The sequence below is a fragment of the Cyprinus carpio genome, chromosome B4 (assembly GCF_018340385.1).
Source record: "Cyprinus carpio isolate SPL01 chromosome B4, ASM1834038v1, whole genome shotgun sequence".
Lineage (NCBI taxonomy): Eukaryota > Metazoa > Chordata > Actinopteri > Cypriniformes > Cyprinidae > Cyprinus > Cyprinus carpio.
In genome coordinates, this window is record NC_056600.1 from 7,293,851 (window position 1) to 7,307,252 (window position 13,402).

At 33.3% G+C, this 13,402-nt stretch overlaps 1 protein-coding gene and 1 pseudogene across 2 annotated transcripts; both read right to left on the reverse strand.

Moving 5' to 3' along the window:
* Positions 1-965: 965 nt before the first annotated feature.
* On the reverse strand, positions 966-6,399 carry parp12b (poly (ADP-ribose) polymerase family, member 12b). 2 transcript variants are annotated; one of them, XM_042721805.1, is made up of 8 exons: positions 5,951-6,399; positions 5,117-5,252; positions 3,340-3,595; positions 3,168-3,260; positions 2,942-3,068; positions 1,878-2,046; positions 1,673-1,793; positions 966-1,581 (listed from the first exon to the last, which is right to left on the reverse strand). In XM_042721805.1, exons 1-8 carry the CDS (start codon positions 6,277-6,279, stop codon positions 1,481-1,483), a joined length of 1,332 nt encoding a protein of 443 aa, XP_042577739.1. In that variant the 5' UTR covers positions 6,280-6,399; the 3' UTR covers positions 966-1,480. The 2 variants fall into 2 exon arrangements, with proteins under 2 accessions (XP_042577739.1, XP_042577741.1); XM_042721807.1 differs by lacking the exons at positions 5,117-5,252; positions 5,951-6,399 and adding an exon at positions 4,422-5,092.
* Positions 6,400-6,775: 376 nt separating this feature from the next.
* On the reverse strand, positions 6,776-13,305 carry LOC109071588 (annotated as a pseudogene).
* Positions 13,306-13,402: the final 97 nt, after the last annotated feature.

Genomic DNA, 13,402 nt, shown 5'->3' on the forward strand with positions numbered 1-13,402 from the left:
TAGCGTAATTATAGCTACTGTTGTTTGAAAACGCATTTGAAAAAGTAATATATTTACAGCATGTCCCTTACTAAAATTAACCATGGATTTACTAAATTAACTTTATTTTATCCATGATAATCAAAATGCCAAAACATCCCTTACGGAAATTAACATTGTAGCAAGTGTAATAACCATGGTTTTACTATACTAATTGCATGGTTATTTTTATAAGTTGTGTAATAATATAAAATAATATTTAGGGCTGTCAAATGATTAATCACGATTAATCACATCCAAAATAAAAGTTTTGTTTACATAATATATGTATGTGTACAGGGTATATTTATTATGTATATATAAATACACACACATAAATTATATATTTAGAAAATATTTACATGTATATACATTTATATATTTATATTCTTATATTTTATATTATATATAAATATATTTATATATAAACATAACATATTCTTCTTAAATATATACATGCATGTGTGTGTATTTATATATACATAATAAATATACACAGTATACACACATATATTATGTAAACAAAACTTTTATTTTGGATGTGATTAATCGTGATTAATCATTTGACAGCCCTAATAATATTATATAGGGTAGGCTACATACCTTTTTTTTTTGGCCCTCCTTGGGGATATTTGACCATTTGAGACTCACTAAAAAGTGAGATGTGTTTACATAGTGTTTGGTGGATAAGGAGCACATTAGGCAAAATGCACAACATTATATTATTGCATTATTATTATTATATCTTATACTGGGCACACCCCTCTAAGCTTACCAAAGAAAATATTCTCTTTAACATACACCAGGATTCAAAGATTTAATAGAGGTCAAATTAACCTAAATTAAATCCTTGGTGCTGCTGACTAGTATACGATTGTAATGACTATTTCGTGCAGAACTGAAAAAAACCCAGAAATAATTTTGTATTCAAATGAATTACTAAATAGGAAAATCAGGGAGTGTTTATTGATGAATACATGATATGGAAAAAAGTGCAAGTTTATACCTCACGAGTTGATCTACATCACCTCACAAAGGTACCACATTCACTAAAGGCACACCAGACAAATCCAGGCATGAAAAATAAATGATAAATTATGCTAAAGTCACAGTCTCTAAATGTGTCCATTTGAAGGAAAGACTCTCTCGTATGAGCAGTTATTTGAGCTATAATAAATCATAAGCACTTAAAAAAAAAAATGAAAAAAATGTAGCCACATGATTTTTTTGTTTTTTGTTTTTTTGGCAAAGACAGGTCAATTTTGGTTAAAAAATAATGGAATATTTTAAGATTTCTTAAAATGAATACTTCATAAACATTATTTTAATCAAAGCATATGCATTTAATTCATATATCCTCAAATTATGATTTGAAAAGTGAAACAAAACCTAAGCAGTAACTCATAATTTGAATGTCTGTCCTCTTGTACATAAACAGTGTGTGTTTGTGTGTGTGGGGATGTCACTGGGCAGCTTTAGCCTCCACCTCATTGATAGACACAAAGCGTGGTCGTCTGCGCACCCTCCTCTTTGTGTTGTGTTTGGGGTTTCTTTGATACATATCTGTAAAAATACAACAGTCAAATACTTACAAATAATATAATATAAAATAATATTTTCAATGACCGCAGGAATCCTGTTATATGTGTAGTACCTTGGAAACTGACATAGTAATGCCTGTTTCCCTTAATGACAGTAACTTCTGCATTGTTGTCCTCCTGAAAGGCTTTCTCCAGCTCTCGGGACGTTACAGACGTCACACGTTGCTTGTCATCCTAAAGAAAAAAGATTTTGAAACAAAACCACAACCTGACCTTAAATTCCTCTCAAATGAAAGTATGTTTGCAATTCAGTCTCACCGGCTGACCGTACTCTATCCAGTTCTCATGATCTCCTTTGTAGTACCACATCCACTCTGTTGTCAGGATGTAGTGGACGGGTTTAGAGACGGAAGAGACTGTTGAGAGTCGCCGCACAGGGTTATGGTTCCTAGTCATGGACCCAAAATCCACCGGTCTCGAGCCTGGACTAAATTCAAGAGAAGCAATCAGTGTCATTATAGTCAACAAAAACTAAACCCATAAACTTTTGTTACTTGAAATATCCATTTTTCTGAAATATATTAAAATATATTTTTTTATTTCAGCTAGCTGCCAAGGCAACTTGATGTACTAAAATAACTCAAATAAAAAAATTACAAAACATAACAAATTCTTACATTTTAACTAAAATTAAACAGAAAATACAAAAATAAAAATAATCAAAAATATTAAGAAAAAACTATAATAGTATCTTAATGATACTAAACTCACACTAGAAAGGATAGAATAGGGAATGATGTAAAAATAAATAATAAATAATTTAATACGGCTAATGAAATATACAAGCATTTTTAAAAAATATATATATTTTCTGATATTTTTGTTATTCAATTTCAAGACAAAGCCCTTAAAAAGCAATAAATAAATGATAAAATAATTAACATACAACCCCCATTAGAATAAAAATAAAATAAAAACAAAATAATAAAATAAAATAGCAAAAAATCGTGATTAATCGCATCCAAAATAAAAGTTAGTTTACATAATTTTACAATAACTGTGTGTGTACTGTGTATATTTATTATGTATAAACACACACATGCATGTAAATATTTAAGAAAAATATGTTACATATATTAACTATATTTATATATGATATAAATTATATGAATACAAATATATACATAAATATTATATATAATATATATATAAATATTTTCAAAATATATGCTGTATGTGTGTGTATTTATATATACATAATAAATATACACAACACACACACATATATTATGTAAACAAAACTTTTATTTTGGATACGATTAATCATTTGACAACACTAAAAAAAATGTTAAGCCAACACATGCATGTGCATTTGTACTGACCTGTGTTCATTCTTTGGGTCACAGTAGGCTCTTTCTATTTCCTCCATGTTTCTCAAATCCCTCCAGCCTTTCCCATCATTTACCTCCCATTTGTATGGAAGATTAAAGTGGACAAGAACGCACTGGTCTGAAGCAATAAAACAAAACCATTATAACTTAAATCTAATGTGAATGGCTTAAAGAAAACGAGATTAGCAGAGGTAACTTGGATGAAATGGACACCAACCCTGAAACTTGCATTTCCGTCTTATGAAGTGGAGACAGATTTCATTCTTCTCCATCTGAGCAGCCGGTTTGTCGCCTTGATCAGATATCAGTTCTGAAATGTATATGGATATGTATGTATAATATGAATTACTGTATATTTAATGTGTGTAAACGAATATAAGAGCCCTTACCACTGCTTAGAGTTTGTGAGTTGAGGCGATAAACGTTCTGGTAGATGTAGGGCAGGTCATGGATGATGTCACCCCCGAGACCACGTTCCTCCAGCATCCTGCGGCTGTGCTCGTCGATACTGTGCAGCCGTTTGCACTTGGGGCCGAACAGACAGTTGTCTTGCACAAAGTGCTGACAAATGTGCACCTTAGTGCAGCGTTCCATAAAGGTACAGGCCCCGAAAAGCCCTGTGCCTTTATTATAGTGAGCACACACCTGTGTACATACAGCATGAGGTGAAGTCTTTAAATATCAGACTTACACTACCGGTCAAAGTTTGGAAAAAAATATATGATTTTTCAAATGTTTTTAAAAGAGGTCTCTTGTGCTCACCTAGTCTGCATTTATTTGATCAGTAATACATTGTGAAATATTATTACAATTTAAATAATATTTTCAAATGCAATTTATTCCTGTGACGCAAAGGTGAATTCTCATCAGTCTTCAGAGTTGCATGGTCCTTCAGAAATCATTCTAATATGCTCATTTGCTGCTCAAGAAACATTTCTTATTATTAGTGTTGATAATTCATATTCAACATTGTCTATTCATCCTGAAAAAAGTATCAGCTTCCATGAAAATAAAGCAGCAGAGACGGTTAATAACTATTAATAACTGAGCACCAATAATCATTTCTAACAACTGTGCACCAAATCAGCAAATTAGAATGATTTCTGAAGGATCATGTGACACTGAAGACTGGAGTAAAGATGCTGAAAATTCAGCTTTGCATCACAGGAATAAATTACATTTTAAACTATATTGAAACAGAAAATATATATTTTTTTAAATAAGAATAATATTACCGTTTTACTGATTTTTATTGATTTTACTGATTAAATAAATGCAACCTTGGTGAGCATAAGAGACTTCGTTCAAAGCAATCAAAAATCTTAACGATTCCAAACTTGATCAATGTGTATATGCAAATTACAATATTCAAAACACACATGCATTTATTAAGAATTAAATTAAATGCCTTACAAATACAGTGCAACTTCTAGAACAAACCAGTGCATCACAGTGCAACATTCTACTTTACCTGTTTACAGGAAATTCTCCTTTTTTTTTTTCTTTCTTTTTTTTTTTCTTTTTTTTTTTTTTTGTCCAAACCAAACTGGAGAAACACACTTAGGACACCTGAAGATCTTAGAACCATCTGGAACTCTTCATCCTTAACGCGGACCACAATTCTTCTCAATTCACCACTTTTTTTTTTTTCTTTCTTTCTTTCTTTTCCTCCCCTCAACATTAACATACTGACTGGAAGGCTGAGGGAGTAGAACTTCACTCGGATGACTTACTGGTTGACTTTTTCTTGCTGTCTTGCTTTTTTGTGCTTTTTTTTAAGATTACAGACGGTACTGATCAGATTGCACTATATCCAGGATATAACGCAGAAAACAAGCTCCTTTTTCGTTCTGATGGACTAATTACATACTCAAATATTCAATTCATTCATTGCATATTTGGGTGTAACCAGTCGCTGATTCAAGCATGCCAGAACAAACGTCGGAGCGGTTACATGAGCTCTGTTCTACTCTGAAAACTTCTCGTAACTGAGCGCGCAGCGAAATAAACGAAGGAGGGCGTTTCAAACGGCAGGAGAGGTACCTGGAATGCAGAAATATCCCAGTCATAGCATGATTTAGGCTTCGGGGAGGAATTCTCTCACGAGAATGGAGTCCAAAATACATTTAGGTGGCTATCTTAGCCTTCCTGTTTGCATTTCCTCACCTCTGGCAGTAGGGCAGGGTCGTTCTGGAGCAGAAGCAGGAAGAGATCATCCTCGTTCAGTTCATGAAGTGTGCATTCCCGCAGCAGGGGATAGTTATGCAGTGACTGGATATCATGGGAGAATTTACACTCCTTCCTGACAAACACAAACACATAAGCATATAATGATTTTTTGGGGCTCTATATAATTTCCATATACTCATTTGTGTAAGAGGTTGACTGATATTGCTTTTATATGACTGATACAGATTATTTTCGTGTATAAATATGTAATAACCAAAATGCAGAAATGATTATCAATCATGTTTTATCAATGCTTTTTTGAGGCAATAATAACTAAATGATCATTATACATAATATTACATTTAAAACATATGACTATTATTATTATTTTTAACTTATTATGCCATTGAATAGCATTGATGGGTGTTATTGTTATTATCAATGAAACGTTATTCATATTAATACCTATTATTATTAATATTAATGAATCTCTTCTACATAACAACGTAGAAACTTGTAATTAAATCGCTTATTATCACAATAGTTTCATAATTTACTGTACTATTATTCTAAAATGTGGAAAATAGCTATAATAAATAAGTAGGTGTGTGCAAGCTTTTAAAAATAAACTAATTATATACAAATCAAAAGCACACACAAAATATCAAATTAAATCACATAAATTAAAATATCAGCATGACCAAAATAAATTACATGAGTTGCATGAGCATAATAGCTGTTGTTATTTATCAGTATATCTATTTAGTCTTGTATTAATTATTATAATGGGCATATATTGCATTAGATATCCAGATGTTCTCCCAACCTTACCTTCCTTTTCCATATCTGCAGTTCCCGTAAACGTAATATTTGCACAGATGTAAATCCTGGCACTCGTAACATTCATTCTTGGAATATTTCTTGCAGAGTCTCAGAGATGTTTTGGCGACGACGATGCAGTCAGGCTCTGCATCCTCTGTTCTGGGTTTGCTCTGGACCACTGCGAAGCGGGCGCATTTCTTAACGATATACCAGAAATCCTCTTCGGAGACATCAAAGCGCTGGAGGACCTTGTGGTGCAGCTGAGATATTTCCATTGAGCCTTTATTGCTGCATAATACGCTGGTCGCATAATGTATGATCCGAGAGTAGCCCGACATGTCTGCGCAGATCTGAGACCACTGCTGAGCTGCTGTGTAACGTTGTTATTTGTGCAGTTTCTATTCTGCGTTTCTTCAGAAATGAAAGCGGAAACTGTGAAAACCGTACGAGTCAATGCCAAGTTCCCAATGCCAGTTCTTTTCAAAATAAAAGTCGCTCGCCCACAGGATTCGAGAATGTATTAAAAGATAGATAGATAGATAGATAGATAGATAGATAGATAGATAGATAGATAGATAGATAGATAGATAGATAGATAGATAGATAGATAGATAGATAGATAGATAGATAGATAAAATGGATATACCTGTATGTTCACTCTAAATAGAAAATGTGTCTATTCTAATAGTTGTCATTTTTATAATAGTGCTTCACATCCTTTGTTTCAAAAGCAGCTTTATAGAAATTTTAGTAAGCAGCATAAAGGTAAAATGTACTAGAATAGAACAGAATAGAAGAAACATGGCTGCTCTGACTATGAGACAAAGTGTCTTCTCATCTGGGTTCAGTGGTTTCAGAGCGTCCTCCTGCATGATGCATCTGACTGGGAAAGACCCCCGGTTGATCTGGTGAGGGCCCGTCGTCCGACAAACCAACCAGCGTTTCCTGTTTGCAGTAGAGTCCCAAAATCACTCTGAGGCCTAAAAACGGAGACCTGGAAAGCCGTCCATGGTCTTTCTAGGGTTTCATCCTGGTTGCAACACGATGCTGTTTGTGTAAAGAAGCTTGTAGGGAGTTTGGTTGTTGGTTGTGTCATACATGACCTAGAGGATGATTGTTGAAGCAGCCCACTGAGTGATTCCTTGAAAGCAATTGTAGACCTACCTACTGACAGTTTATTGTTTGAGGTGGACCGAATGACCTCTAGACCATGCTTCCTCTTTCCTGAAATATCAGGGTTTGAAACACTGCAGAAGAGATCAGATTAAAATGAATTTAGCGGGCATCTGTGTGATTACAATACAATATCGTAGTGAAACCGAGCTCACGGCTCCAGGTCTCGGGTCAGTGGGTGCTCAGGGCCCAGGAGGTGAATCCTTATGTCTGCAGCTCTCTGGAGCAGATCCAGCCCTTCTCTCCTGTCCACTCTACTGCAGCTACACAGCAACACTTTACCTGCCAGACAGCATAAAACACACAAAACATCTGTGACAGAACAGAGAATGACAAAATGTGAACAGACACAGCAGTAGAATTTATATATCTCAATATTTTTATATATATACTATATAAGGTATTTTAAACTTGCAGTGAATGATTTCATTTGCTTCATTGAAAATAAGTCTCTTATGCTCACCAAAAACTGCATTTATTTGATCAATAACTCAGTAAAAACTATATTTTCAAATATTATTAAAATAACATTAAAACATTAAAAAATACATTAAAATCAAATCTGATATCTAAAATCCAAAACCCATTTGTCAAAGTTATTTAAAAGCCATTACTCCATTCTTCAGTAACTTTGCAAGTACATGTCATCTTATTCTACGAACCCCTTACCTAACAGTCTACTAATACACTAATGACAGTTAGTTAACATGTAGTTGCAAAGTTACTCAAACAAGGCAGCCTTGTGAACATAAGAGAGTTATTTTTAAAAACATTTAAAAAATCTTAATCATTCCTAACCTTGGGCTGGTAGTGTATAAATATATACACACAGCACTCTTCTTTTTGTCCAAAAATAAAATACATTTTACATTCAAATCAGATTTTTTTTTATCTTGGAGCTGGTTGATGTGGTTAAAAACTTTCAAAATATGCCTTTTTTTTATCTTACTTGTGAATGGCCTTCAGTAGCATAGCTCTGCCTTCAGCACAAGGATGGCCAGAGATGTATCTAGCAGAACTGATCTCTCTGAAAATCCCTGGCACTTCATGCAGCCGTCTATCCTCCAGCAATGCCACACACAGACGACAAAGCAGCTCTCCTGTGAGAGCAGATTAGTGCTCCATGCATTCAAATTTACCCTTGCCAAGAAATAACTTGCATGTTTGTTTATAACAGTTATGTGAATGCAGGATGAAATATGAAGTACATCTTACCAACTATCAGTTTGACCTCTGAGCTGGCAAGGTGGGCTACTGCAAAATACCGGGCTGTCTCAAGTCCCTTGTGGCAATACATCTCTGTGTTTTGGCAGATGCATTTGGAGGTAAAGCTCTGCCAGCATATGTTGCACTTTGAGCAGTAACCTCATACTGTCACTATCTAGCTCCACTTCCTGTGGAGGAAACCATCAAAACAGATTAAAAGTGAATGAAACCTTGCATATGATCATTTTTTGAATGCATGCAATTTCGGTCAATTATTAGAACTAATAATATATCAAAATATCAGTGTCATTAATTATTTTTTGATCTGCTTGCAGTAGCAGCTTCTCAGCTTGTTGCATCTCACCCAAACAGAGCAGAACTTTACAGCAGAACAATGACAGTCTCCACAATCTGCTGTGATCTGGAGGGTCGACGTCTAAGAAGTGATCATTGTGACATAATTTTTGCTCTTCTGTGTCTGCATAGAATTATTATTTCCAAGAGGATCTTTAGAAGGGAAAACATTGGAATACTTTACAATTTATAAAACAGTCATTTTACATTACTATCACAAAAGAAAACTACCATATATTTTTTAAGTGTATATATATATATATTTAAAAGTTTTTAAAGATTTCTTTTCTGCTCACCAAGCCTGCATTTATTTGATCTTAAATTCAGCAAAAGCAGTAATGTTGTGAAATATTTTAACTATTTAAAATGACTGCTTTTCGATGTGTTGTTATACATAAGTGAACCAAACACATCACTTCCCAAATTATTTCAGACGCTAAATAGCTTTGATGATTATGCTGGTTATAAATTAAATGTAAGCAAGAGACAGATATTGAAATTTAAAATATAATCCACCAAAAACAATAAGTGATGAATTAAAAATCTTAAATGGGACCGGACCATATTAAATACCTAGGTATTTTACTTCCCAAAGATATAACCAATATAGCTAAGTGTAACTACGATGATCTTTTGAACAAAATAAAACTGGATATAAGAGATGGACCGTTACCCCCTTCATGAGTCTAATCCAAAGAATTGAATCTGTAAAAATGAACCTATTACCAAGATTTCTATTTTTGTTTCAAGCTCTTCCAACAGAAATTACAAAAAAGCAATTTTTAGAATGGGACAAAATGATTTCTAGATTTATATGGTTAGGAAAAAAGCCCAGGATCAGATTTAAAACATTACAGCTCTCCAAAGAAAACGGGAGTATGGCTGTACCACATCTTAGAAAACTATTTCTACTCTGCGCAAATAAACCCCTGATAATCTTTGTAATACAAACTACAGTGCTAGGTGGAAAGACATTGAAAGTACGTCTTATGTCAGAACCACCTTTACTGGCAATATTGGAAATAAAGAATTAGAAAGGACTCTATGCAAGATTGAAAACCCTTGGATAAAATCACAACTAAAAATCTGGATGGAGGCTAAACATGAATATAAATTGCATGATAATCTTAAGATAATAAGGTGGTGTGCCTATGACCCTGATTTCAAACCCCAATCAAACAGATGTAGGATTCCAAAACTGGGTGTCGAAGGGTATAACAACACATTTCTCATTAATAGATAAGGGTAAAGTGAAAGATTTCCAATCACTTAAAACCAGTAATAATTTGGAGAAAACATGACTTTTACAGATATTTACAGATACGCCATTATTTCAATCAAGAAGTTATTAGGTCCCTGGATTGTGCAAGAACCAGTGCTCCAAGAAATATTGATGGCATACCAGGCGAAAGTCCGAAAAGGGTATTGTTTCACTGCTGTATAAGGGATTTATGAATAAACAAACAAATTCAACATTATATGTGAAAACAAAAATGGGAAAGGGAAAGTAACATGAAAAACTACTGATGAGGAGTGGAATGGTTGCTGCATTCACAGTGGATATGCACAAACTCACATTCTTGGAGGGAATTTGGTTGGAAATGTTTGATCAGGTTTTTCATTACGCCAAAAACAGAAAATTTCTGGCTCCGGGGAGGAGACTAAGTGCTGGAGGCAGTGTGGAAGTGAAGATGTCAACCATTGGCATATATTCTGGGACTGTCCAGTAATAAAACAATATTGGATAGAGATACACAAAGATATTGAAAATATTCTCAACATGAAATACCCTTCACTTTACCAACTTTATTTGGGTAAACACAGACTTCTTACCTTGATTATGCAAAGTATCTATTCAGAATTTTAATTATTTGCCTGTAAGAAAACTATCACCAGACACTGGCTCCTCCCTGATCCCCCTACTCTGGAAAAATGCATAGAATGTGTTAATGAAATCTACCAGATGGAAAGACTAACATTTTCACCTCCGCTTGCAGATGAATAGATTTGTAGTCTTATGGTCAAAATGGGTATCCTCTGTAATCAAACACAACATGCAGGAATGTTGTCCTGAAGTTGCAAAGATAATGGTAATCAAGGGTTGATTTTATTGTACTGTATTTTATGTATCGTTTATTAACAAAATAATTGTGTTTATCTTTTGTTTTATATGTATTAAGAGAATTAGTATTATAGTAATGCCCCTTTGTTTGTGTTCTAATATGTTTCTTATTATATTTACAAAAAACTGGGAATGTTGGGAATGGAGAACCTTGATCTAGATCACAGACTGGAACTGTGACCATGAGGTTATGTAATCTGGCTATTGTATTGTTCCCAATGTTTCAAAAATAAAGAATAAAAAAAAAAAAAAAAAAAAAAAAAAGACTGCTTTTGAGTAGAATTTTTTAGGTTTCTTTGATGAATAGAAAGCATTTATCTGAAATAGAAACTTTTTTAACATTATAAATGTCTTTATCATCACTTTTGATCAACTTAGTGCATCCTTGCTAAATAAAAGTATTGATTTCTATAATTTCACAATTTAATAAATATAAAATGATTTAAATATACTGACTCCAAGCTTTTGAATGGTATAGTCTGTAATGTTACAAAAACTTTTTATTTCAGATAAATGCTTTGTATTTGTATCGCTCTATTCATCAAAAAAAGAATCCTGAAAAAATGTACTCAACTGTTTTAAAAATTTATAATAATAATAATGAATGTTTCTTGCGCAGCAAATCAGCATATTAGAATGATTTCTGAAGGATCATGTGACACTTAAAACTGGAGTGATGATGCTGAACATTTAGCATTGTCATCATAGGAATAAACTACATTTTAAAATATATTCAAATAAAAAGTAGTTATTTTAAATAGTAAAAACATTTTACTGCCTTTTCCGTATTTTGGATCATCATGATATTGCCAGCCCAAGACTCAAACCCACAACCTTAGGAGTCAAACTCTCTAACCATTAGGCCACGACTTCCCTAATGGTTGTGTGTGTGTAATTTTTAAATGTTATTTGCTCATGATGATAAAAATAGCCTCTCTCCCTTAGTAGTGTCCAATAATGTATAAAGTCAGTTGTCATCTGTGGGTATTGTTTCAGGCTGCTTGACAAAAACTGTAGGAATTAATGTAGGAAAAAATGTAGGAATTATTCCATTATTGACTGAAAACTCAGTTGCTGAATTAGCTAAATATTTGTATTCAAAGCAAAACTAGAGTGAACGTACGCCGGATCACTGAGGAAATCATGCAACTCCTTAAATGAACCAGTTTGCTTGAGATGCCAAGGAATTTCTTCTATTTTTCTTGCCCAGCTACAAAGCTCTAAACTGGACTTCTGAAAACCTTAGCAAGGATCCAACGGTAGATGTAACCCTCTGTACCTTAAAGTGAAAGAGACAAAAGCACAACTGTAAGAACGCACTGGAAATATCTGTTTATTGATGGAAGACTATATTAATGTATGTCAAGAATCGCAGTGTCAGAAGCCATTGCTACTGAAAAGTTTTTATTATTATTATTATTATTATTATTATTATTATTATTTGCATATTAAAATAAATATATATTAAAAATATATATATATATTTAATTCTACATTTATTTTTATTTTTAATAATTATTTTTAAATAATTGTTATTTATAAAATATTTAATTTCATTTAATTTTATTTTAATTAATTTAAACAAAGGTTTGGCTACATAAAGCAACTATTTTGTGGCAAATTTAAATAAAATAAAGGAGAATAAGACAAATAACATAAAACCATCCAAACCGTGCAACAACAGGTTAAAAGCCTGGCTGAGTGATTGATGCGTGATGGTCAGAAGACCATTGGTTTTCTTCTGAACCCAAGGCCAAAAAGCAGAGCGTAGTCAGGCCAATTCCAAAACCTAGACTCTCAAATTACCACAGTAGCATAGATCTTCCAGCAAAGCCAAAACCTGAGGCTCAGTCAGCCCAGCACGAGACACACGAATAAGACAGCGTGTGTCCCACACCCAGCCTGAGAGATCTGTGGAGAATTAGAGAAAATGCTTATTAGATTTAACTAATAAAGTCATGGCAAGCATGGTTTTATATAACAAAATAAAAAGGACTTACCATCCCATAATTGATGAAAAACAAAACATGCAAAACAAAACATAACCAAACAAACAATATATATATAAAATGTTTGTTATTTTATTTATATGTAATATTTTTGTATCTAATTTTTCTTGTCTGTTCCAGGCAATAGTTCAGATTTCTTTAAATTGATTTTTACTGATCCCCCACAAACCCCACCAAAAGTTTATATATTTGTATTTATTATTTTTATTATTTATTATAAATATTATTATTATTAAATTATTTATTATTACACTTTTCACACATAATTTCACAATTATCCAATCTCCAAAAATAAACCAAACAAATTCTGCTGGAAAAATGAGACAATTTACCATAATGTGCTTCTCTAAGCTGTTCTGGTCAAGATCAGTGAAAGCACACATACATGTGACCCATAACATATGTCCATCAAACACAGTTTGCCTACTTTACTGGGTTTTTATGTTTTTACCATGTGAAATGAGCTTCTGGATTTCTTGAGTGCGTCTCAGATTTTGCATTATGGGTTACAGGATCCATAAATTTGTTTAGTGCGTTCGGTTTTTCTGTGGCGGATACTGAGGGCACAAACCAGTCACACAATGCACGAGCATGCCT

Excerpts from the sequence above, each read along its gene's own strand:
- parp12b (XM_042721805.1), bottom strand. The coding sequence starts at position 6,279 with ATGTCGGGCTACTCTCGGATCATACATTATGCGACCAGCGTATTATGC. Across the intron at positions 3,261-3,339 it reads CTCACAAACTCTAAGCAGTG|AACTGATATCTGATCAAGGC; the intron begins GTAAGGGCTCTT and ends TATACATTTCAG. Across the intron at positions 1,582-1,672 it reads TTACTATGTCAGTTTCCAAG|ATATGTATCAAAGAAACCCC; the intron begins GTACTACACATA and ends GTATTTTTACAG.